General features: G+C 35.7%; 1 protein-coding gene across 1 annotated transcript; it reads left to right on the top strand.

The window, feature by feature from the left end:
* The first annotated feature begins 879 nt into the window (after positions 1 to 879).
* On the top strand, positions 880 to 23,984 carry ZC3H8 (zinc finger CCCH-type containing 8). Its single transcript, XM_069494546.1, has 9 exons — positions 880 to 963; positions 5,347 to 5,443; positions 13,168 to 13,402; positions 14,823 to 14,956; positions 16,632 to 16,754; positions 17,149 to 17,260; positions 18,434 to 18,543; positions 19,433 to 19,481; positions 23,491 to 23,984. Exons 1-8 carry the CDS (start codon positions 887 to 889, stop codon positions 19,463 to 19,465), a joined length of 921 nt encoding a protein of 306 aa, XP_069350647.1. The 5' UTR covers positions 880 to 886; the 3' UTR covers positions 19,466 to 19,481; positions 23,491 to 23,984.
* The last annotated feature ends 279 nt before the right edge of the window (positions 23,985 to 24,263 follow it).

Here is a 24,263-nt window from a genome sequence, read left to right as displayed (position 1 = left end):
TTTAGGATGCCCATTTACTACCCCTAACTTCATCCCTTCCTAAGAAAATTACCTTAAGACCAGCCAAAAGCCACCCCCCTCCCCTACAAGTCGTCCCAACCGGATGTGCTGTTTTTTTCCCTCTCCTAAATTATTTTAGCATTCCGTACTTTTTAATGGACTTTTCTGCCTTGAAGTTACTTGTGTATTTATTTTAACCTCATTCGATTACAGAGACCCTACAAGTTACATTACCTGTCTACATTTTTTTATTCATCTAAAAATGTGGATAGTAATAGTACATATTTTACAGAGATTACTTCATAATCCTGTTATGACGATTAAGTCAGCTAAGACTTGAAAAGATATTTCTAAGGAATGGTAAAGGAGGGCTCGAATAAGTTCTAGCGGGTACAGTGCACACTATTCTGGTGATGGGCAAACTAAAAGCCCTGACTTCAGCATTATAAAATTCATCCATGCAACAAGAACACTTGTACCCCCTAATATTTTGAAATAAAAATGTTTAAAAACAATAGAAAAAATAAATTCTAGCTATTGCTACCATTCCTCAGAAACATTGTGATTTCGATCTAAGAGTTTTCACCAAAGTGAAAGAAAGCAGAATCCTATGGACTAAATTCTAAAAAATTCTGTCTGAGATAATGGGAGAAACAGCACAAGTTAACGTATGTAATCAGTTGGCGCGTGCGCAGAGCCGATAAGGCGCGGGAGAGAGCCAGCCTGCGCAAAGTCGCCGGGGGCGGGGCGGCGCGTGCGCGTACGAGCGGCGCGTGCGCGGGGCGGGGCCTGCGGCCCTAAGGGCGGAGCTGGGTCCCCGACCTCGCGCTGTGGTGGTTAGTTTATAGCGACCAGGCCCGCGAGAGGGAGGCTCCCGTCTTGGGTAATGGATTTTGAGAATCTTTTCTCAAAACCCCCCAACCCCGCCCTCGGCAAAAAACCGGCCTCGGACTCTCACGAAAGGTGATCCCACATCTTTTCATCCTTTGAATGTAGGGCCCCAGCCGGGCTCCGCCTCTTCGTTCCTTCTGGATTGGAGGCTGCGCGGGGCCACGTCCGGGCCGCGCCGCGAGGGCTGGTGGGGAGCACGTGGGCCAGCCCTGGTCGGGCGCGACAGTCGGACCGGGAGAGGTCGTGCGGGCGGAGGGGGGTTAGAAGCCGGAGATGGGGTCCAGTTCGTAGGCCGCGACGGCCAGGGGCGCCGAGAGCCTGGGCGAGGGGAGCGATTGGGGTGGGAGCGAGGAGGCTCCAAGATGCTCTCCTTCTCTGTACACCTGCCCGTCTAGGCTGGTTAGGAGCTTGCCTCTGTATACCCATAGCCTGTTGCCCTCTTGCCTGTTTCCATAAGTTCCCAACGGACAGAGATCATTTGTCCTTTTCCACTGACACATGCTAGGCTCTTTTTTGTAGAAAGGACGAAATCACAAGTTTATTAAACGTTAGAGGATAAATAGGGAATAACTCTGCCATTAGTTCACCGATTTGCATCAGAAAACCCTAAAGCCCATAATAAGGCAACAGACACCCTGTGGACTTAATTCCATTAGGTTGAAAAAGCAAGTGAGACTTGACCAAATGGCGCTAATTTGTTGGTCTCATTCTTGGAGAACCGTGTATAGTGTAGTTTGTTTACACCCAGATAGTCTTTCACTTTTTATTCGTTGGAGTTTTAAGTGCTAAACACCATCTCTCCTAAACCTAGGTCTTCTATGTTCCCCAATTTCCCTAAGCCGAAAGCTTGACACACATCTCACATTCTTTTATTTCCCTCAACTCAGGTGTATCTCTGATTCTGGTTGATTTTACTTCTCGGTATCACTCATGTACTCATTTCACTCCATCTCAAATGCCTTAATTGAAACTATTACCTTAATTGATCATTAGGATCTTTACTACACACTTTACATGAAATATATCATTACATGGTATATATCTTACAACAACCTTAAGGAGAAGATAATGCTGTCTTCGTTTTACAGATGGGAAAACTGAGGCACAGAGACGTTAAATAACCTGCCAAGATTGCACAGTGTAAGTGGCAAAGCTAGGATTAAGTTGCCCAGACAGTCTGACTTCAGGACCCATGATCTCATCACCAAGCTTCTAAAATAAAATAAGACTTATAAATATTGCAAAGAGATAAAGACAATAATTACTTGTAGATGATACCATTTACTAAGAAAAACAAGAGGGACCAATTGATGAACTATAAAATACATAAGAGAATTCATCACCAAAAACAATAGCATCATTTTAAAAACCGATTATCAGCTATCAATTTAAAAATGTATTGAACAAAAGATCCGTTCACAAAAACTTGACGAAGTACATAAAAGACACTTGGAATTTTGCCAAAATGATAGGTGAAGGATGGCATGGAAGTATGGTGAACTGTCTATTCATATCATTTGCCCACTTTTCTCTTTGGCTGTTGATATCTTTCAAATTTTAGGATCTCTTGTCTGCATATATTTTATTCCCAATTGTCATTTGTCTTTGACTTTGCCTATGGCATTATTTCTCAATGTGTAAAGGTGTGGGGGTGTTTTGGTTTTGTTTTGTGCAAATGAAGCAATCTTTTATGATTTCTGGTTTTTTTCCTTGTAATTTTTGGATGAAAATACTTTTCATTCATTCAAAAGAAGTTTACTGTATACATGCTATGTAGGAGACATTATTCTAGGCCTTGGGGATATAGCAATAAATGAACAAGAAAAAAAAATCCCAGTACTAATAAAATTTACACGATTGGGGGAGGGGGAAGCAGATAATACATAAGTATATAGTATTTTCGTGATGTTAAATGCCCTGGAGAGAATGAAAGAAGGGTAAGGGAAACAAGCACTGGTGGGATGGTAGGGAGTGTGTAGATATTTTAAAGGTAGTTAAGGAGGGCCTCACTGATCACATTGGTAAGTAACATTTGAGTAGGCACTTTAAGGAAGTGAGGGAAGTTGCTATCTAGGGGGGTGGAGTATGTTCTGTGGAAAGGTCCTGAGATGGAGTGAGCTTGGTGTGGTTGGGTTAGGGAAGTGAAGTGGCCAGAATGACTACTGGAGTGGAGTAAGAGTAGTAGGACTTGAAGTCTAAGAGGTATTGGGGTAGGTTTGAGGGAAGCAGATCATGTAGGGACTTGTAGGTGCCATAATAAGGGCTTTGGCTTTGACTCTGAGATGAGAGGCCATTGTAGTGCTTTCAGCAATGACATCTGGCATATTTTAGCAGGGTCATTCTGGTTATGTTGAGGGTAGAATGTAGGGGACTGAGAGCATCCTGGGTTATTAGTGGCAAGAAGTGGTCAAATATGGACATATTTTGAAGATGGAACAAACTGCATTTTTTTGGGAGATTGGAGGGGGTTTATAAGAGGAGTCAAGATTGACCTTAAGGTTTTGGTCAGTATCATGAAAGAGATGGAGTTGCTGTTTAAGATAGCAGAAGGATTAGGTTTCAGAGAGAAGACCAAGAGTTCAGTGTTGGATATGTTAAGATATCCAGGTGGACATGTTGAGTAGGAAGTTAGCTCTGTTTGGTTTTTAGGGGAGGGGTTTGAGTTAGAGACTTGGATATTGAAATCAACTACATATAGATGGTATTCGAAGCCATGAGGTAGAAGGAGATCACCTCCTAGAATAAGAATATAGACAAAGAAGGAAGAGGTTTGAAGACTGACATTTGAAGTTGTGAAGATGAGCACCCAACAGTGGAGACTGAGAAGAGGCACCCTGTGAGGAAGAAAAAAACTAGGAGAACTGAGTATCCTTGAAGCTAAGTAAAGAATATGTTTTACAGAGGAGAGGGTCAACTCTGTCTCATCCTGCTCATAGGTCAGGTAATATGGGCTCAGAATTGTAGACCTTAACAGTGGAATGGTGAAAGTGGACACCTATTTGGAGTGGGCAGTATGGAATAATAAGGTGTGGTTTTAAGGCACACTTTGAAGCCTGCCTGCCTGGGCTCAAATCTCAGCTCCGCCATTTGACTAGCTCTGTGACAAGTTATGCATCCTTCTTATAATTCAGTTTTCTCATCTGTAAAATGGGCTTTTAAAGCAATAATATATGTATCATAAGGTGGTTGTGGTAAGTGGAGTGTGCATGCAGCGACACCTGGCACAGAGTAAGCGTTACGGAAGTGTTGGCCGCTGCTGTTATTGCTATTGTAGTCATCGTCTCTGTGCCTAAGGAGAGGTTGTCTCCTGCTCCATGAGATGATTCGTTACTGGAAACTAGAGCAATAAAGGCTTACGAATATTTGATTTTTTTGGCTCTAGGAGTGGTAGCTTGGCTCACAGCTTGGCACCTCATCTGATGAATGTAACTCAGGAGCTCCAAGATCAATGTAAACTGTTGAATTGGATGAAGCTGTGAAGCCCAAGTTCCTGTAACTTTGAAAGAGGCACAAAGCCACTATCCACATTCTCCTCGTGCTGGCAGTGCCTTCCGTTTGTAACATGTTGTTTTGAGAATGGATACATTGCATATTCCTGGCCTTTGTCTGGCATATAACGATCTTGTGTTCACTATTTTCTTAAGCCCCCTATATCTCTAGCATCAATGATTAATTAGATTCACCTATACATTTTATTGGCTTCTTTGTTCTCCAGTTTGTTATATTTCCCATCTTCATTTCTCTTGAGTTTACTTTTAATTTTGTTGCAATATCCTCAAGTAATTAATGTCTGTGCAGGATCAGCGTCTCAGTCCCATGAGTCTGAAAACAATTTTTCCATTTCATCTTTACACTTGAGTATGTTTGTCTCTTTTCTAGTCTCAGAAGGCACCCTGCATTCTGCCTGAAATACCTTTCTCCCTTACATTCCTTTTTGTTTGCTAACTCTTACGTATCTTTTAGGTTCAGAAAGCCCCTGGCCCCCAAGTCCAGGTTAAGTGTTCCTCATATATGCATCTATTTTATCACACCATTTTGAAACAGCTTTATTTTTTCTCCCAAGCAAGTAGGAAGTTCTTAGAAGGCAGGAACAAGATCCTTTTCATTGTAGCCCATGAGATAAGTCCTAGAGCCTGGTATATGGTGGATGAATACTCAGTATTTGTTGAATAAACGGAATGATAGATGAATGAATGATTTATATAGCTGCTAATACCTGAACATTACCATTGTGTAATCTAAAATTTCATTTGTACAGGTTATGTATAAACATATATTGACATTTACTGCCCACCATAATTTTGTACATTATTTATCTTGAGTATTTGGAATACTGATTTGGAATTTCTTTCAGGGCAAATTGAAGACAACCCAAAGCAGTTAATTTTAATGTTGTGGTATGAACCCTTTCAGGTTGAAAAAATCCTTTTGTGTTATTTGATATTTTTGCTACAGAATCGATGATGAAATAGATGATACAGAAGTTGAAGAAACACAAGAAGAGAAAATAAAATGGGAAGTTAATCTGGAGTGTGAGAAAATTCCCAAAAAAGTAAGATTAAGTTGGCATATTGAAAAAACAGATAGGAATGGATGTGAGAAATTCATGAGGGAGCCTATTGGTCTCATTCTAGTAAGCATTTGGGACCCACTTACTTATATCAGGGAACCTTGTTTATACTTTGTTGCTATTTAACATGAATTGTTTTTAGTAGTTGGTTTCGATTTTCCCTATTTCTGAAATGGATTGTAAACTGCTTCAAAAACGTCTTTCATATTAGATTAAAATTTTGAGGGCTTTGATTTGCTAACTTAACCAACCTTAGTGATTTATAGTTTAAAGCCTGTATTAGTTTGATAGGTTTGCCATAACAAAATACCACAAACTGGGTGACTCAAACAATAGAAATTTATTGTCTCATGGTTCTGAAGGCCAGAAGTCCCAGAACAAAGTATTGGTAGTGTTGGTTCCTTTGGAGGGCTGTGAAGAAGAACCTGTTCATTCCTCTCCACTTGTTTCTGAAGCATTGCTGGCAATCTTTGGCCTTCTTGGCTTGCAAAAGTATCACCCTCATCTCTGCCTGCATGTTCATATGGCATTCTGCCTGTGTGCCTGTGTCTGATTTCCCTTTTATAAGGACATCAGTCGTATTGGACTAAGGCCCGTCCTAATGACTTTATCTTAACTAATTATGCCCGTAATGGCCCTGTTTCCAAATATTGCCACATTCTGAGGTACTGAGGATTAGGACTTCAACATAAGAATTTGGGGAGGACACAGTTCAACCCATAACAAACATAATATATGCTCTTCTCTTACCTTTCTTTTTCTCTTTTTAAACTTTTCTCATTAAGCTTAATTGTAGCTTTTGATTTAAAGTGAGAGACATGTGATTTTTCCTTTCACTTGAACACTTAGAGGCCACTGTATGGTTACTACTTGGCCTAATTTCAATATCATTGTGTCTCAGGAAATAGGGAGGACCAAGGAAAAGGGAGCGAGACAGAGGAATAGCCTGTGGTGGAGAACACAAACAACTTATCCATTAAGTTCACTGTCTTATATGGGCAGGGTTCATGGATCCCAAAACAATTACAATAGTAACATCAAGGATCACTGATCACATAGCTGGGAACAGTGGCTCACCCCCGTAATCCCAGTATTTGGGAGGCTGAGGTGGGAGGATCGTTTGAGCCCAGGAGTTAGAGACCAGTCTGGGTGATATAGCAAGACCCTGTCTCAGATAAATAAGTAAATAAATAACCACCAAAAAGAACCACAAAGCTCACTGATCTCAGACACAGATCACAATGACAGATATAATAATAATGAAAAAGTTTGAAATATTGTGAGAATTACCAAAATGTGACACATAGGCATGAAGTGTAGCACATGCTGTTGAAAAAAGAGCACAGATAGACTTGCTCTATGCAGGGTTGCCACAAACCTTTAATTTGTAAAAAACACATCTGTGAAGTACAATAAAGCGAAAAGCAATAAAACAAGGTATGCCTATAATTTTCTTGGTAGGTATCTCCCATCTTACATACCTTTTGTTACATTTATTGCTAAATGTTTAATGAAACTATTATAAATTATATCTTTTTCAAAGTATCATTTTTTAACTGTTGGTTTCTCATTTGGTTGGCATACATCCTTATGTAGGAATGCATGGAAGATAAATTTTTGAGTTCTTATTAACATTTCTGAAAATATCTTGAATTTATCCTCATAATTGATAGATAATTTGCCTGAAATAGAATTAAGTTTGAGGTTATTGCTCCGTTGTTTTCTATTATCCAGTGTTGCAAAGGTGAAGTCTTACTAATTTGATTCTAGTTTATTTGTATAAGTATCCTGTTCTTTCTGGAAGCTTTTAGATTCTTCTTTTTATTCTTGGTGTTCTTAATTATGTGAGATTGTAAGTCTTTCTTCATTCATTGTGCTTAGTGTTACTGTGGTGAGACCATGCTCATATCCTCCATATATGAGACATATCATCTCTTATTTTTTATCTCTTTTTTCTTTGTATTCTAAGAATTTGCTCTATCTTTATAAGTTATAATTTAACTATTTAGGAGCTCATTCTTGTTTTAAAGCTTTCTAGCATTGTTTTTTGAATATAATATCTTGAATATCTTTGTGTATTTATTTTTAAAATTTTGAATTCTTTTCCTGGAATCATATGTGCTTCTTCTGGATCAGTTTTTCAGTTATTTTCTTGCTCTTTTGTTTTATTCTCTAGATCAGGAATCAGTAAGCATTTTCTGTGAGGATAAGACAGTAAATATTTTAGACTTTTCAAGCCAAGAAGAAAAATTGAGAACATTATGTAGTTACTTATATAATGAAAGAGAGAAAACAAATTTCCACTACTTTTTATTGACAAAATTTAGCATATAATTGTTTTTATAATATAGGTCTACTAATAAGAAGAATGAGGTTCTTCTTTATAATTATTTGCTTAATTGGGATTCAAATTTACTGTTCCCTATCATCAAAATTTATTGCAAAGATTCATCTGTTATGCTGATATGTAATAGGACTATATCTATTTCATTTCTGAAAATGTTTTCCCACTACAGATAGTTATTGCCAAATACTGATTACAGTTCACCAGCACATGATTTTAATTGAGCATATTCATTGCTTAGAAGGCATTTATGGAACTTTATTAGATTCTTCACTAGATTTGTCTTTTAATACGTTGTTACTTTGCAGATTAATCACTTCCAATTGAAGGTTAAGCGGAAGCTTCTCATTTGCACAATAAATGTATTATGAAATGGCAGTTACCTTTGCTTTTGTATTAAAGTCCGAAAAAACAGTGCAGAAATTGTAGTTTGAATGTAAAAAAATACATCTGCAGCAAATTAGTGTGGTTATGGAGATTTTGCTTCTGTTTTAAGTTGGAACAGCCCAGTGATACTAAGCACTCAGTCTCAGTAACATCTGTCAGCTCATTAACAGCCAGGGAAAACCACTTGAAATCATTTGCCTCATGTTTTAATTGTCTGTTGAAGTTGCTCCCAGTTTCCTCAGTCTTTGAATAGCCCTTCACCTGCTGCAATCAAGCATGATTTAATTAACTCGCCATCAGCTGTCTTTGATTGGCTAACAAATGAGCCTCTCAGAAACTTGCTTTGTGGAGGCTTTGTTTTTGTTTTTTATTTCTGTGAAGAAAGAAATTTGTGATGAGATCATCTGTTTTAAGTTTTCTTATTTTTCTCACTGTTACTTTCTTGTGAGTTTGGAATATTGTGATGAATGCTTAATACTGTAGTGTCCACATATATTGTGTTCTTTTAGCACTACTGTAGTATCATTATATATTAATAGGAACCACAATGCTTTGCCATCTAATTTGACAGTAAAATAATCCACACTTCACAGTGCCTTTAAATGCATTACATTCGAAGTCTACTTTTCATGCTTGGACCTGGTGGGTATGCACTGGTAATGAAAAAAATGAAATAAAATGGCCTGAAGTACTCAATGAGGAACTCCAAATGCTGTTGAGTTACAACTGTTACCGCAGTTTGTAGTGCACTGGGCATCTTTGTGAACTGGTAAGAATGCCATAATGGTCTCGTTTGCAATTACTCGACTCTGCTGTTACAATGAGGAAGCAGCCAGTATAATACATTAATAAATGAGAGTGGCTGTGTGCCAATGAAAATTTATTTATGGACACTAAAATTTGAATTTTGTACAATTTTCAAGTGTCATTAAATATTTTTTTTTAATTTTTTTGTTGTTACACCATTTAAAAACAACAATCATTCTTAGCTTGTGGGTTATTACAAAAACAGGTGGCAGAGTGAATTTGGCCCTTGGGTGGTAGTTTGCTGACCCCTGCTTAGATTTTTGTGACACGCTTTTATGTTCCCTTCTTGTCCCTTCATTTAAGAAAGGCCTGGAGAGTTGATGGATAGCCTCTGCTGATGTGTTTGGTAGGTCTGTGTCTCTATCAGCCTTTCCTCTAAATGGGAAGGAAGCCTGCCTGGGCATTCAGTAGGTGAGTAGGCTGCATAGGTAGGTAGGTTTCCCAGCAGCATAACAGTTCATAAGCTTCTTTGTGCCATGCACCCCCTTTAGCAGTCTGGAGAAGCCTATGGGCCCCTGCTCAGAGTAAAGTTTTTAAGTGTGTAAAATAAAATATGTTGGCTTACAAAGAAAATTGATTTTATGCTTATCAAAATAGTAAAGACAAATGTGGTATGAGTAATATGTTTTTTACTAATGCACTAAGTAATAAGACCTGGCAGTGGGTCTAATTATTCCAATTTTGAAGTAGTGGTAAATGTAAAAAATATTTTGAGATCTATAGCGACTGTAATGTAATATATGAAAATACCTGTGATTTGTATTAGTGACAGTCATAGGTACTACTATGGTTTGTCTCTGTGTTCAAAACAGGAAAAAATACAAAATATCAATTTAGGGGTTGATGAAAATAATATGTGATTTTCTTTCCATCTAAGTTCACTGAATTTTCTCAATTCAATCCATAGACCCTTGCAGCTGGGAGGGTGGGAGGTGGTCTCTGGACAGCAGGGTGAAAACCTCTGCTTTAGGGGGAGAGGGATAGAGTATTTTTCTGGTAGGGGTTGTTCCCAAATACACATAGAAGACTTAGTACCCTTATGTGGGTGGTTTTACTGCTCACATGTGAAGCCTTACCTTTTACCAGACTTTTTATTCAGTTTCTTTGGATAACAGCCATCTCTTTTCTCAGGGAAAGTTCCTGGTTAATTATGTCTGGTGAGGGGTAGGGTAGAGAAAATTTGTTATAATAGCTTTGTTTTCATGTAGAATTATAATGCATCGTCATTTATAGCCCCATTTCTCACATTCCAGCCTAAGCCCAACCTCTAGGCTGCAGTCTCCAACTCCCAGTACCAGTACCAGTCTTAAGCCTATTAGGAACCGGGCTACAGAGCTCCGCCTCACCACTCCCCAGCCCCAGCTTCACCTCCCCGCACTCCCATCTGTGGAAAAATTGTCTTCCAGGAAACCGGTCCCTGGTGCCAAAAAGGTTGGGGGCCACTGCTTTAGAGCGTAACTTGCTTTTTGATTGTCAGAAATTTGTTGAACTCTGTCAGTTACTGATGAACGCACTTCATGCCTCCCAGACCACATACACACTATTCTCTGTACTTTTATTTCTGTTGGGGTGTCAGGAGGCCATACTAGTTCACTAAGCCATCCTGAATCAAAAGCAAGAAAGCCTTTTACTTGGAAAAAAAACTCCTTTATTTAGACTCCTTCACAAAAGGAGAAAAGGGTTGTAATCATGTTTGTACACTTTCCAGATTATATCCTTGTGAACAACAAACTGAAGCATTGAGTTTACAGCTAGCTAAGTGAAGAAAAGTGTTCAGTAATACGTATTTTGTGTATTTCAGTGCCTTCTGAAAAGACTCATTAGTAATATTCATCTCTACTGTATAATAAAACAACATAATTGATGATTGTCATAGTTTTATTAATTTGCCAGCCCATCTCATGTCTTTATTTAATACAAATTAGACATGTTATTACTTATGGTAAAAGGAATCACTTCAATACTGTAGGCCTATGTGTTTTGTGCAAGTAGAGGGCACTTAATCACTCATTTGGATCATTTTAATATTTTGACTTGGAGACACTGAACAGAATCTTATCTCTATGTGTTTGAGTAAGCTAATCTTGGGGGCTGCTGCATATTGAATAATCGTTTTGGTTCCCCCTATGCCCACCAAGTAAAATTAAAGAGCAGAACCAAGGCAAACATAACAATCTATCGCAGGAGTTGGCCAACTTTTTCATAAAGGATCAGACAGTGAATAGACTTTGTGGGCCATGTTGTCTCTGTTGTCACAACTAAGCACAGCTAAGACAACATGTAAATGAATGGGCAAGACTGTGTTCCAGTAAAACTTTATTTTCAAAAACAGGTAGCCAGGCTGAAGTTTGCTTACCCCAACCCATCAGTCCAGAAGTTACATTTACAGGTTTGTTCTATGGTGTTAGTTGGACAAAGGTGCTCTCTTTTGAAGACTTGCAGACAAAGAACTTGGTGGCCTGAAGATTGTTAGATTGGTTGGTAGTCTTGTCTGGCATAATGAAGATAAGGTGTATATTGAAGCCATTGTCAGATCAAGAAACTTCCTCAGCTTGTTTGGATTCTTTAAACAGGGAGCAAGTTCATTTTCTAGGCTTATAATCAATCTGGTGGAATAACTCCTAGCTTTGTAGTTAACCATCACATGTAAACCATTAAATTGGGACACCGAGTATATTTTATAATAGTGTTTCTACTGTTTTGTTTTTTGTTTTGTGCTGCCTTAGTCAGTTGTCATGTGAAAGTAAATACAGACCAGGCCCCAAAGTATGCTTTGAAACAGAATCATTGGCCACTGTAATGATAGGCATGTCATCTCTTCCTGACATCGAATAGGAGCCCTTTGGGACCTGGTCATTTTTTAAAAATAAACTTTTTGATTAAAATTTATCATATAAATTATAATTATACAGTTTGATATACCTCTGTCACCAAGTGTAGATACCTGTGTAATGGATACTTGAAAATTTTTATACAGAAATTGCTTTAAGTATCTGCTGTGACCAGCTTGGGCTCCTCCAAAATCAGCTCCCATACCTGGGTTTCTGTTCCAGTGAGTGGTTGGGTTCTCTGATGTTGCCTTGGGGCACTTTTAACAACAGAGTTAGAAAAACTATTTCTGAAAGTGAACTTGATTTCAAATAACAGGGACGTTCTTTCTTCCTTGTTGTTGCTGCCACCATTGCTATGAGTTACAGGAGAAAGAGTAGGCGTTGGTAGCTGAAATGTATCTTAAGTTAAATGGGCCATAGTAGTTTACTTGGTGTTTTATGAAATGGTCAATTATTGAATGAAGACATTTAAAAGTACTGTCAAAGAAATCATTATATCAAGAAGACACCTGCACTCATATCAGAGCACAATTCTCAGTCACAAAGATATGGGATTAGCCTACATGCCCATTAATTGATGAGTGGATAAAGAAAATATACACCATAGAGTACTACTCAGCGATAAGAAAGAATGAAATAGTGTCTTTTGCAGCAACTTCAATGGAACTGGAGACCATTATCCTAAGTGAAGTGACTCAGGAACAGAAAAGTAAATGCCATATGTTCTCATTTATAAGTGGGAGCTAAATTATGGCTACACAAGGGCACACAGAGTGGTATAATGGACATTGGAGACTCACGACGGGGAGACAGGGTGAGGATGAGGGATGAAAAATTACCTATGGAGTACAATATACACTACTTGGGTGATGGGTACACCAAAGCCCAGACTCTACCACTTTACAGTATATATATGTAATGGAATTCAACTTGTACCCCCTAAATCTATTAAAATTTAAAAAAAGGAAAGAGAAAAAATAAAAGTATTGTCATTGCAAAGGCAGAAATGCAATGTGAGAATACTGTAATCCATTTATATAAAATAATTAAGATTTGGGGGTTTAGACTTTTAATTCAGTAAAATGCATACAGTGTATAAATTCAGAATCTTCCCTTAAATTGTCTTTAAAGATGGATATATCATACTGGTTTGTTAGTTCATTTTTAATTTTGGAAAATTACAAATATATGAATGGAGAGAATACTATATGAACCCCATGTGCCCAAGACCCAACTTCAGCAATGATGAATTCATGGCCAATGTTGTTTCTTCTGAATAACCAGATTGTTTTGAATCATATTAGGTTTTTAAAGTTGAAAATTCAATTTTTACTTAGTTTAGGCACTTTGGAAACTCTACAACATCACCGAAGAGTTTGCCACATAGAAAATCAAGAAGTAAGGACTATGATGTATATAGTGATAATGAAATCTGCAGTCAGGAATCAGAAGATAGTTTTGCCAAGGAGCTTCAGCAGTACATACAAGCTAAAGAAATGGCAAATGCTGCTCAACCCCTACCATTTCCTGAAGAATCTATGAAGAAAGAGGGAGCAAAAGATACTCAGCAGGGTAAGGATCAAACTATTAATATTTCATCATTTAAAGTTTATCTAAAGAAGTCATCACAGTTGTCCATATATGGGCAGGGGTTTTTTTCCTTGCTCTTTATCTCATGATACAATCTATCATGGTTTTCATGGATCTTTACACCAGACTTGAGCTTGTATGGCCCAAGATCCTACCTAAGACCTACTGCTTGGTGTATAAATGCTCACTGTTTGCAGGAGCTGGGGGTGCAGGTGAGCCATGTAACAAAGGCCATGGCTTTTTCTAAAGGGAGAATGCTAAATCCCTGGCCTCTGCATGTATGAAGGACAGGATGCCTGTTTGTATTGCTGTCATTTGAAGAAGACTTGACTGGTTGTATGTCAGACTGGAACTCAGAAACATATTCTTTTTTTCTTTTTTTTTTTTTGAGACAGAGTCTCACTTTGTTGCCCGGGCTAGAGTGAGTGCCATGGCGTCAGCCTAGCTCACAGCAACCTCAAACCCCTGGGCTCAAGCGATCCTACTGCCTCAGCCTCCCGAGTAGCTGGGACTACAGGCACGCGCCACCATGCCCGGCTAATTTTTTTTTTCTATATATATTTTAGTTGTCCATATAATTTCTTTCTATTTTTAGTAGAGACGGGGTGTCGCTCTTGCTCAGGCTGGTCTCGAACTCCTGACCTTGAGCGATCCACCCGCCTCGGCCTCCCAGAGTGCTAGGATTACAGGCGTGAGCCACCGCGCCCAGCCAGAAACATATTCTTTTAGATTACTAAAATGAGATTTGGCTGTAAATATGAGGGCAAATGGAAATTGTACATGAAATTCGTAATACTCTTATTGTTTTCTTCCTCTAAGTGTTTTTTCTATTTAAAGTGGATCTATAGATTAAATCTATATAAAATGTTTTCATTTTTACTGAGTGTATTCATGTTTACTGTCAGAATACTGAACAGTATTCATGTTTACTGTCAGAAAAATCTGACAGTAACATATGAAGTCATTTTAAATATTGGAAGCTTTTACCCTTATAGTGCTATGGCAATTCCTAATTAGATCCATCATACTCTGAACACTTCAAAAGGATCTGGCTTGTGACTTGTAATATTTATTTCATTAATTATCTTGCTTTTTTCCTGACAATATCTTATATATTTTCAAAAAGAATGAAAAAGTAATGAATTGGGAATCTAGTGTATATTATAATTCTCTTTTTGATCTCTTAATCCCAGAAATTCTAGAAAGACAGGTCAGTGTCTTACCAGTTTTCACTCACTGTGCTGTAGAGAACTTTTCCTGGATTATTCTAAGACATACTTCTTAGAAGTAAACTACAGTCATTCATTGTCTGGTTACGGAAAAAAAAAAAAAAAAAAAGAGAAGTAAACTGGCCATTATATTTCTATGTTTTTTTTTTTAAATTAATTTTTTTTGTTTTTAGCTGCTAAACAAAAAAATAACAATATTAAAGCTGATCACAAGAATGGTAAAAAGAAGAAAATGAAACGAAAATGGCCTGGCACTGGAAACAAGGGACCAAATGCTTTGCTGAGGAACAGTGGCTCACAGGAAGAGGTATGGGATCATAGGCTTGTTGGAGGACCCCTGTATGCTTTTGGATTTTTGTCTTATACTTCGGTGACAAGAAGTTCTATGTGATAGTGAGAGATGGGAGCATCCCACAAAATCAGGGTTTTCTGATGGTGAAGATCTCCTTTTGCCGAGAGTGGGCTCTCCATGTTCTTCCTTATTATTGCAGCTTCCTTCCCTTTCACTCATTAGCTTCCAGCACCCATTTTAAGCCTTAGTGTTCTCCCTGTTGCCCTGAATACATGAATATAAGCCCCTTGATTTTTGAGTGTTGTACTGTCAATGACTATGGAAAAGTGGGAAGCCCAGAGAAGATCGAGTAGTCATGAGGTCATTTCAAAGGCCATAGAGTCCTACAAAGTTTGTCTTTCCTCTTTTGGTTCCTGACTCCCTCTAGAAATTCAAAATGAATATTTCTGGGCATTGGCCTTACCAAATCTCCCTAGCCACTAACCCTCCTGGTATTGTGATTTTGTTTGTAGAAATTCCTCTTCCTTGGTCTGCAGGTGTAATCAGGGTAGGACAATAAGTGACTCCTCTCAACTCTGCTTTTCTGATGGAAAAATGGACGTTAAATTGGATGACAACCTTTTTATTAGGCTTGTCACAGGGGACAAGAGTAAGGGCTTATAAAATATTAGAAATACCAAATATTATAGATCAAAATCCATTATATGAAATCTATCCCTGCCTCTTTATTTTACAAATGAAGAATCTGAAGCCCTAGGGTCAGGTAATTGTCTGTAGTCACACAGGGCCAAGCCACAGCTAGAAGAACTTTGTGTCCTGACCCCCAGTCAGTACTCCCTTTCATTTGGTTTACGTTGAATCAAATGATTATTAAGCCAAAGGTAACAGCCTTTCTACATGAGGAAGAAATTCTGAACACATAATGATAGACTTTAATAATATAACCAAATAAAACCAGAGATTTAAACTGACACCTATAAGGCATAATTTTGGTGGTGCTAAGTAGAAATTCAACATTATTGCAAAGCAGATCACATAACTATACAGTCAGCTCCTTTGTTTGTACATACTGTATTCCTAGAACTGTATTCAAAAGTTTGGTATGCAAAAGCTGTAAGCTGTGTACCATAAGTTAAAAGTAATATGTTTCTGAAGAGCTCGAATGTATTATAAAATTCCCCTTTTGTTTTTTATATAAAAATGCCCTTTAGTTTTATATCTTTATCACCATATTTGAGGGTATATTTCTAGTTACATTTGTTGATTCAAGCTGGTTAGTATACTCAACTCACACCCACTGAGCATCTCATTGAAACTATAGATTTCACTGCTTTGGGCTGACCCCATGACTTCCACCTTTCTCCTTGTTCTAAAGATCTCTGTTCTCAGACTTTGCTTTTTATCACAAGTACTAAAAAATTCATTTTTTAATTTTTTTCATTCTTTTAAGGGCAACATATAAAATATTTCAATTGCACAAGCACTAATATTCAATGGTGAAATGCTGTTGAAACTAACAAAACATTCATTTTTAAACTGATGTACAAAAGTCCAGATCTTACATGTGAGGGCCAGTTTAGAAGAGTGAGTTTTTAATATTTCAATGGTGGTTTAAAATAATTTTGTACAACAGAATAAAATATTCAATTTTCTATTTCTCACATTTAATTTTTTGTTTTTGTTTCTAAAGGATGGTAAACCTAAAGAGAAGCAGCAGCATGTGAGAATGAGTCAGGGATTCATCAACCAACATACAGTGGAATACAAGGGAAAACAAATTTGTAAATATTTTCTTGAAAGGAAATGTATTAAGGTATAAAACTGTGTAAGCAAAAATATGCTAAAATGTACTAAAACAAACTGCTGTTTCTAGTGATACTCTTTTAAATCATACCTTTAGGTTGTTAAAACTCTTTCCTTCTGGAAAAGTTTCAATTAGAAAATTTTAGTAAAGTATTCTGTTTAAGAAAGTAGATAAAGTACGTAATTTTAAAAGATGATTTGTGTTAAAAATGCTTAGGACTTAAGGATATTTTAAGCAGTTATATGTGAGGTACTTACAAGGTAACTCATTAAAATTAGACTGTACTGCTTCCTAAGACTTTGGTTCTTTCTGGAATCATTTGTATGTTTAAAGTTTAATAGGAATTAAATTGTAATGACTTATAAGAAATAATGACTTTTCCTTATTCCTTCTTTTGCCTTAGGGAGACCAGTGTAAATTTGATCATGATGCAGAGATAGAGAAGAAAAAGGAAATGTGTAAGTTTTATGTACAAGGATATTGTACCAGAGGTGAAAACTGTCTGTATTTGCATAATATCCTTTATAACAAGATACAGTAACTTTACTCTTCGTAGATATTTACATGAACATTTTAAATATGCAAAATTTTTAATAAAACCAATGTTTTAGTATAACAAAATTACATTATCCAAGCCCAGCTTAGTATCAAAGTGATTAAATTATACATAGATTTTTTTTTTTCCCCATAAGAAAGAAAAAATAACTTCCTTAGACTGTCTCAAATGATGATTCTTTCTGCTCAACTTGGGTGGTATTGAGGGTTCATAAGACCTATTCAAGTCCCTTTCTGATACATATACAGAAAGACTGCCGGAATTTCTGCTGTGACATTGACTAATTGAATGTATATTCAGAAAAGCTATTTTATTAAAAAGGCAGGGCTTGAATAATTTGGGAGTACTTATTTCCTGTATATTCTGTACTATATAGAGGTTAATTGTACCTTAATTTGAAGAATAATCTTAGCTCTTCAGTGCAAATGATGCAGACATGTTATAAAAACATGAAGCATAAACATTTTAGGGTAATAGTACCTTTGGTCACCACAAAAGTTGTTTTTCTTCAGTCATTCAGTATAAGGAATCTTAAATTCTAACTTGAGGATTTTTTTTCCTATGAAATAATATTGAAGTTGTATAAATTTATTCTATTTTGAACAAGCCTAATATTTGAAGGATTCAGGTTTGTAAGACGTATCATTGTTATTGACTGTGATTCCTCTACCCCAAAAGAATGCATTAAAAATAATCACATTTCTCAAGGTGTTTAAAATATATATCCTTTTCATATTTCTTTTTTTCTTTTTTTTTTTTTTTATTTCAGCTTATTATGGGGGATACAAAAGTTCAGGTTACATGCGTTGCCCATGTACTGCCTGTCCCCCCAAGTCAGAGCTCCAGGAGTGTCCGTCCTTTTCATATTTCAATGAAACCTACCTGTAGTCTATTATAAGAATGGATATGAAGAAAAAAGTGTCTTGTGATGGCCAATAAACTTATTTAATCTTTCTAAAGTTAGATTTTTTGTGTAACCCAATTAATAATTTATTTTCTCATATTTTAAATAGAGAATTAAGTGTTTCTACTAGTATAAAAAGACTTCATATAGGAAAAATAAAGTCATTAAAATAACAAGAAATTATTTCAGTTTGATTAAAATTGTTCTCTTCCTTGACATTTGTGTTACATGAATATCCTTGCAAGTTTTACCATACAGGAACAAAATGTTATCAGGGTGAGTACTGCAAATTTTCACATGCCCCACTGACTGCCGAAACACAAGAACTGTTGGCTAAAGTAAGTACAATTTTAATAATCTTTTATTTTTCTTTTTTAAAGAATATATTTGAACTAAGGATGAGAATTTGAAGATACTGTTCCTTAAGGAGAGGGCCTCATAGGTTGACATATGGAATATATTAGGACTGATAATTTAAGAATTTACTTCAGGTTAAAATATTATTTTTCATTTGTATATTTTTCCTTATAGCTAAAAGGACGATTTATATTTATTGCTGATATAAACTGGGATACTCTTAAAACCTTCAATGTTATTAGCAATTTTAATAGCTAAGCTAAACAAAAGAAAGTAAAGCAGATAAGAGAAATATTAATAGTACTCCTGTTATAAAGATTCTTAGAAAGAAAGTTGAGAGTCATGATAAACATGTTAGAGTTATATTCAAGAATAATCAAGTAGTAATTTCAAAGTGTTTTCTTCAAATATTCTTTCAGTCAGTGAGAAAAGATTATTGAAAAGTTATAGTCATTTATAGTCTTTTACTTCCTGTGTTAGTTGGAGCTAGTCTTTTCAAAATTAAATTGAAATGTATGTGAAAATAAAGATTCTTTTAAAATCAACCATACCATCTTGTGGTGAAATGTTCCCTTGAGTATATGCAAATATTAGAAAATCAAAAGTACTTATTTCTAGATATTTTTATGTTGTAAAATATGAAAGGTTACTGTGGAATTAGAATTGGTACCAAATGTTTAGTTTATTTGTATAAAATATGTATGGAAAAATGATATGTAAAATTAGTTTCCAGTTCCTCTTACAGTAGTAAATACTATATTATTATTAGGATGGATGTTATTGGAATCATTTGAGAATTATCAGTATGACAGTGTACCTGAATTAGACATTAATGCATAAAAATGATTATGTGATTTTTTTTCTTATTAGGTTTTAGATACTGAAAAGAAGTCATATAAATAAAATAGACATTAAAAAGGTAAAATTAGAATTTACCACATTTTTCTTTTTTTTTTTCCCCTTTGAACCATCTCTAGAAATTGGCATGGCAATCTCAATAGGCTTTTTCCATTTTCTCAAAGAGAAGTATTTTTCTCTTTCCTCCCCCACTAAAAAAATTTTAAGATACTTGATACATATACATAGCTATGTGGATCTCTATCAGTCTGCTTCCCTGTGTGGGTCTATCATTTATATTTTTATTCTCCTCTTGTGTTTCTTTGCAGATGGACCCAATGTGTATAATTCGTGAAACAGTATATTTAGTTTTGCTTATGTTTAGAATTCCTTTAGATGATATTATACTCTGTATTACTGTGGTCCCCAACGCCTGGGCCACAGGCTGGTACTGGTCTGTGGCCTGTTAGGAACCCGGCCGCACACAGCAGGAGGTGAGCAGCAGTTGAGCGAGCAAAGCTTCATCTGTATTTACAGCCGCTCCCCATGGCTTACATCCCTATCCCTGGCCACCCCCCTGCTTGGTTCATGGAAAAATTGTCTTCCATGAAACCGGTCCCTGATGCCAAAAGGTTGAGAACCACTGGTGTATTAATTGGTCACTTGCTATTTTCATTCAACATTATACTTATAAGATTCATTCATGTAAAAATACATGCAGCTGTCATTCATTTTTCTCTTATATAGCATTTCATTCTATATATATGTTATTTATTAGTCATTCTATTATTAATGGATATTTAGGTTATTTTCAATTCTTTCACAAGGTATTATTATAAATATTCATATACGTGTCTGTCTGTTGGTATAAATATGCTTGAATTATCCAGGGTATATGCCAAGGAGTAGAATTGTATCATCTTAAAACTTAAGATAGTACCAGTTTTTTTCTAAAGGTGTCATAACAGTTTATACTCCTAAAAACTGTGTAGAAGAACTCTTGTTATTCTACATTTACCAATATTGTTATATTGCTAATACTTTAAATTTTTTTGGTTAATTTAATGTGTATAAAAATACAGTTTCATAGCTTTATTTGCATGAAGTATAGCATCTCATGCTTATGGACCTTTGAGTTTCATTTTTGGTGAAATCCCTATTGATGTCTTTTGCCCATCTTTTTTTGGTCTCATTGTCCTTTATATATTAATTTTATATATTCATGATAAAATCCTTTCTGCAGTATGTGTGGCAAGTCTTTTCCTAGTCTTTTCCCAGTTACCTTAAAGGGCACAGGAATATATCACTCTGTTGATAGTGTCCTTTGCAAAGTTTTTCATTTTCATGAAGCCTAATTTATATCTATTTTTAATTTTGTTGCCTATGCCTTTGGTCTCATACACAAGAAATCATTGCCAAATTCTATGTTGTGAAGCCTTTCCTTTATATAATCTTCTAGGAGTTCTATAGCTTTAGCTCCTATGTTTGATCCATTTTTAGTTAATTTGTATGGATTATCTAAGACAAGGGTCCAACTTCATTCTTTTGCATGTACATATCCAGTTTTCCCAGCACCATTTGTTGAAAGAATGTCCTTCCCCCATTGAATGGTCTTGGCACCCTTCTCAAAAATTATTTGACTGTATATGTTAAGATTTATTTCCAGCCTCTCTACTCTGTTCCATTGGTCTATATGTCTGTCTTTATGATGGTGCCACACTATTTTGATTACTATAGCTTTGTAGTAACTTTTCAAATCAGAAGTATGAGTTCCCTAACTTTGTTCTTTTTCAAGATTGTTTTGACTATTCAGGGTCCCTTGAGATTTCATGTGAATTTTAGGGTGGATTTTTCTGTTTCTGCAAAAAACACCATTTCAGTTTTGTTAGAGATGGTATTGAATGTATAGATTGTTTTGGGTAGTATTGATATTTTAATATTATTGTCTTCTATTATTGAGCATGGCATGTCTTTCCATTTATTTGTTGTCTTTGATTTCTTTCAGTAACATTTTGTAATTTTTATTGTACAAGTCTCATCTCCTTGGTTAAATCCTAAGTACAGTTGACCCTTGAACAACATGGGGTTAGGGGTGCTACCCCCATGGAGTAAAAAAATTTACATATAACTTTTGACTCCCCAAAAACTTAACTATTAATACTAATAGCATACTGTTGACGAGAAGCCTTATAGATAATAAAAACAGTTGATTAACACATAAATACACCAATATCTACATATATTTTATACATTCATGACTTTTTCTTAATTTTTTCAATAATTCTAGGGTATGCAGTTTGTCTGTAAGGTTTTTCAAATTGTCACGAATCTCCAAAAACTTTTTCCAATATATTTTTGAAAAACATCCATGTGTAAGTGGACCCACACACTTCAAACTTGTACTGTTCAAGGGTCAACTGTATTTTATCCTTTTTGATGCTATTGTAAATGGAATTTTTTTTAATTTCGTTTTTAGATTGTTCATTGTTAGTGTGTAGAAATGCAACTGATTTTTTTTGTGTTAAGGTTTTCTACATATAAGATCATAGGATGGATATTTTCTTAACTAGAAGAGTTTATGTTTCAATAAGACTGTCCAGTTTCTAAACCTTGAATAGAGTTCCCCTCTGAAAACATCTGCATCTGGTGCCAGTTTCATTTAAGAATGTCCCTTATGAAGCAACAAAAATTGTTATTAAACCTCAACTCATATAGTCTTTTCAATATTATGTCTAGCAAAATGGAAAGATATATAACTCCATACTGAAGTGGTATTATCAAGGAAAAGCACTTGTGCTGTTATCTCAGTTGAAAGCTGAATTAGCTGTTTTTCATGAATACTATTTTTACTTGAAAGAACAACTGAGGTGAGGTGGTATGTGCCTCTAGTCCCAGCTGCTCAGGAGGCTGAGACAGGAAGATTGGTTGAGCCCAGGAGTTCAAGTTTGAGTCCAACCTGGGCAACATAGCAAGACCCTATCTCTAAAAAAAAAAAAAAAAAGATGTTTGGCAGGAACTTTTCCACAAATGAACATAGTGACCCTGTCCCTTCAAGGAGGACAACTGAAAATATTTGTTATCAATGATAAAATTCAAGCTTTTGAGCAAAAATTACAATTTTAGAACATTTGATCTGCCTCTGTGAGCTTAAAAGCTTTCATATACCTAAAGACTTTTTTGGTAAGATTATTGATGATACTAAGGAATGTGATTTTTAAAACACTAAACTATATAATGAAACATTTGGAAGATCTGCATAAATTAGTACACTAATAATTTCCAAATAAACAATGCATGATACAAAATTATGCATGGGTAAGACATCCATCCAACCTACAGTATGACCAATGGATTTTTAATGCAATAGTACAAAAAGTTTATTGATGTAGTTTCATATTCTGCACTGCATCTTGAAATTTGTTTCCATTTGCTTTTCATATTCATTTGCCTATCATTGTATTTTTAGCTTTTCTGAATAATTTTTAGGTTTGTTTCTTGTATGGAACATATATAGTTGGCTTTTGCCCTGTGAGCTAAACCAAAATCTTTTTCTTTTGATAGGTGAATTAAGTCCATTCACATTTATTGACATGACCAAACATTTGACTTAGTTGCTATCATTTTATAGTTACTGTGTTACATTTGCATGTTTTTTCTATCATGTGCTTTCTTTGTTCTTTATTAAATTTTTCTTTTTTATCTCAATTTTATTCTTTTTGCTATTTTTCTGCTTTTGTCCAATAACTCTTATGTTTCCATTCAAATCTATTCTTTCTTGTAATATAGTTTTCATTTTACATATGATTTTATTTCCTTGTATCATTTCTAATGTCAGTCAACTCTTGTTTCATTACTTCTATTTTTTTGTTTGGTTCTAGTTTTAAGTTTTTGAATTTCAATTCAAGGTATTTCATTTTCCCAAAGAGGAGTCTTTAATTATTTAGATGTTTGTGTTATAGTTTTCTTCTGCTGCATGGGTTTTTTGGGGTTTTTTTCTTTTTTTTTTTTTTTGGAGAAGGGGGCGGTAAATGTGGCTAAGTTGATAATTTTCACAAGCTAATGTGTTTTTTGTTCTCTGTTTTCTTCTGTAGCATTGTATAGATGAAGAATGCTTAAGCCTACACCTGTTCAAGACTGGTGATTTGCAGTAGTTTACAAGATTCTTCATTCAAAGCGCCCTCTTGTGCCATTGGAATGATGTGCAGCTTCTTTAATGGATGGGCAGAGGGCTGGGATCTAGTGTACAAGTGTACAAGGGATTGGTCTTCCCTGAAATGTTCCTGCCATTGGAACAGGAGAGCAGCATATATGGCAGAGATGCTGGCTGGTGGGTTGCAGAAGTCTCTTCTGATTCATTTAGTTTTCTCAATAAAATAGGAAGCAAGGTTAGGCTGAGTGAGGATGAGTGAAGAGGTATAGGAGGTTTGAGGAGAGAAAACTGCTAGGAAGACATTGGCATAATAGGTGGACTATGAAAACAGAGCTAGATCTCTTCATGTCATTAAACATTTTCACATGTTTTTGATGGTTGCTCGCAATTTCCTTTGAGGGTTAAAATAAATTATGGTTTTATAATATTTTAAGTGAATTTCCTGTTGTTGGACATTTGTTTCCAATTTCTTAGTATTATAATAAATAAAATGGATTCCAGTTTCTTACTGTTCTAAATAAAATGGGAAAATATCTCTTGCTATATCATTCCTAAACTTTGAGTTCTTAACTTTTCTGTTGTTAATATATAAGAATATTTATCTTTCTCATTGGTTTATAAACTGTAGTTAGATTATACACTTGTGTAAAATAGAAACTTAAGGAATGTAATGATGTCTTTAACACAATATTCAATGCAAAATTTTCCAAGTAT

This window comes from Eulemur rufifrons, chromosome 19, assembly GCF_041146395.1.
Source record: "Eulemur rufifrons isolate Redbay chromosome 19, OSU_ERuf_1, whole genome shotgun sequence".
Lineage (NCBI taxonomy): Eukaryota > Metazoa > Chordata > Mammalia > Primates > Lemuridae > Eulemur > Eulemur rufifrons.
The sequence above is the reverse complement of the archived record's forward strand: the minus strand, read 5'-3'. Positions and strand labels throughout refer to the sequence as shown.

Excerpts from the sequence above, each read along its gene's own strand:
- ZC3H8 (XM_069494546.1), top strand. The coding sequence starts at position 887 with ATGGATTTTGAGAATCTTTTCTCAAAACCCCCCAACCCCGCCCTCGGC. Across the intron at positions 964-5,346 it reads GCCTCGGACTCTCACGAAAG|AATCGATGATGAAATAGATG; the intron begins GTGATCCCACAT and ends TTTTTGCTACAG. Across the intron at positions 18,544-19,432 it reads CACAAGAACTGTTGGCTAAA|GTTTTAGATACTGAAAAGAA; the intron begins GTAAGTACAATT and ends TTTTCTTATTAG.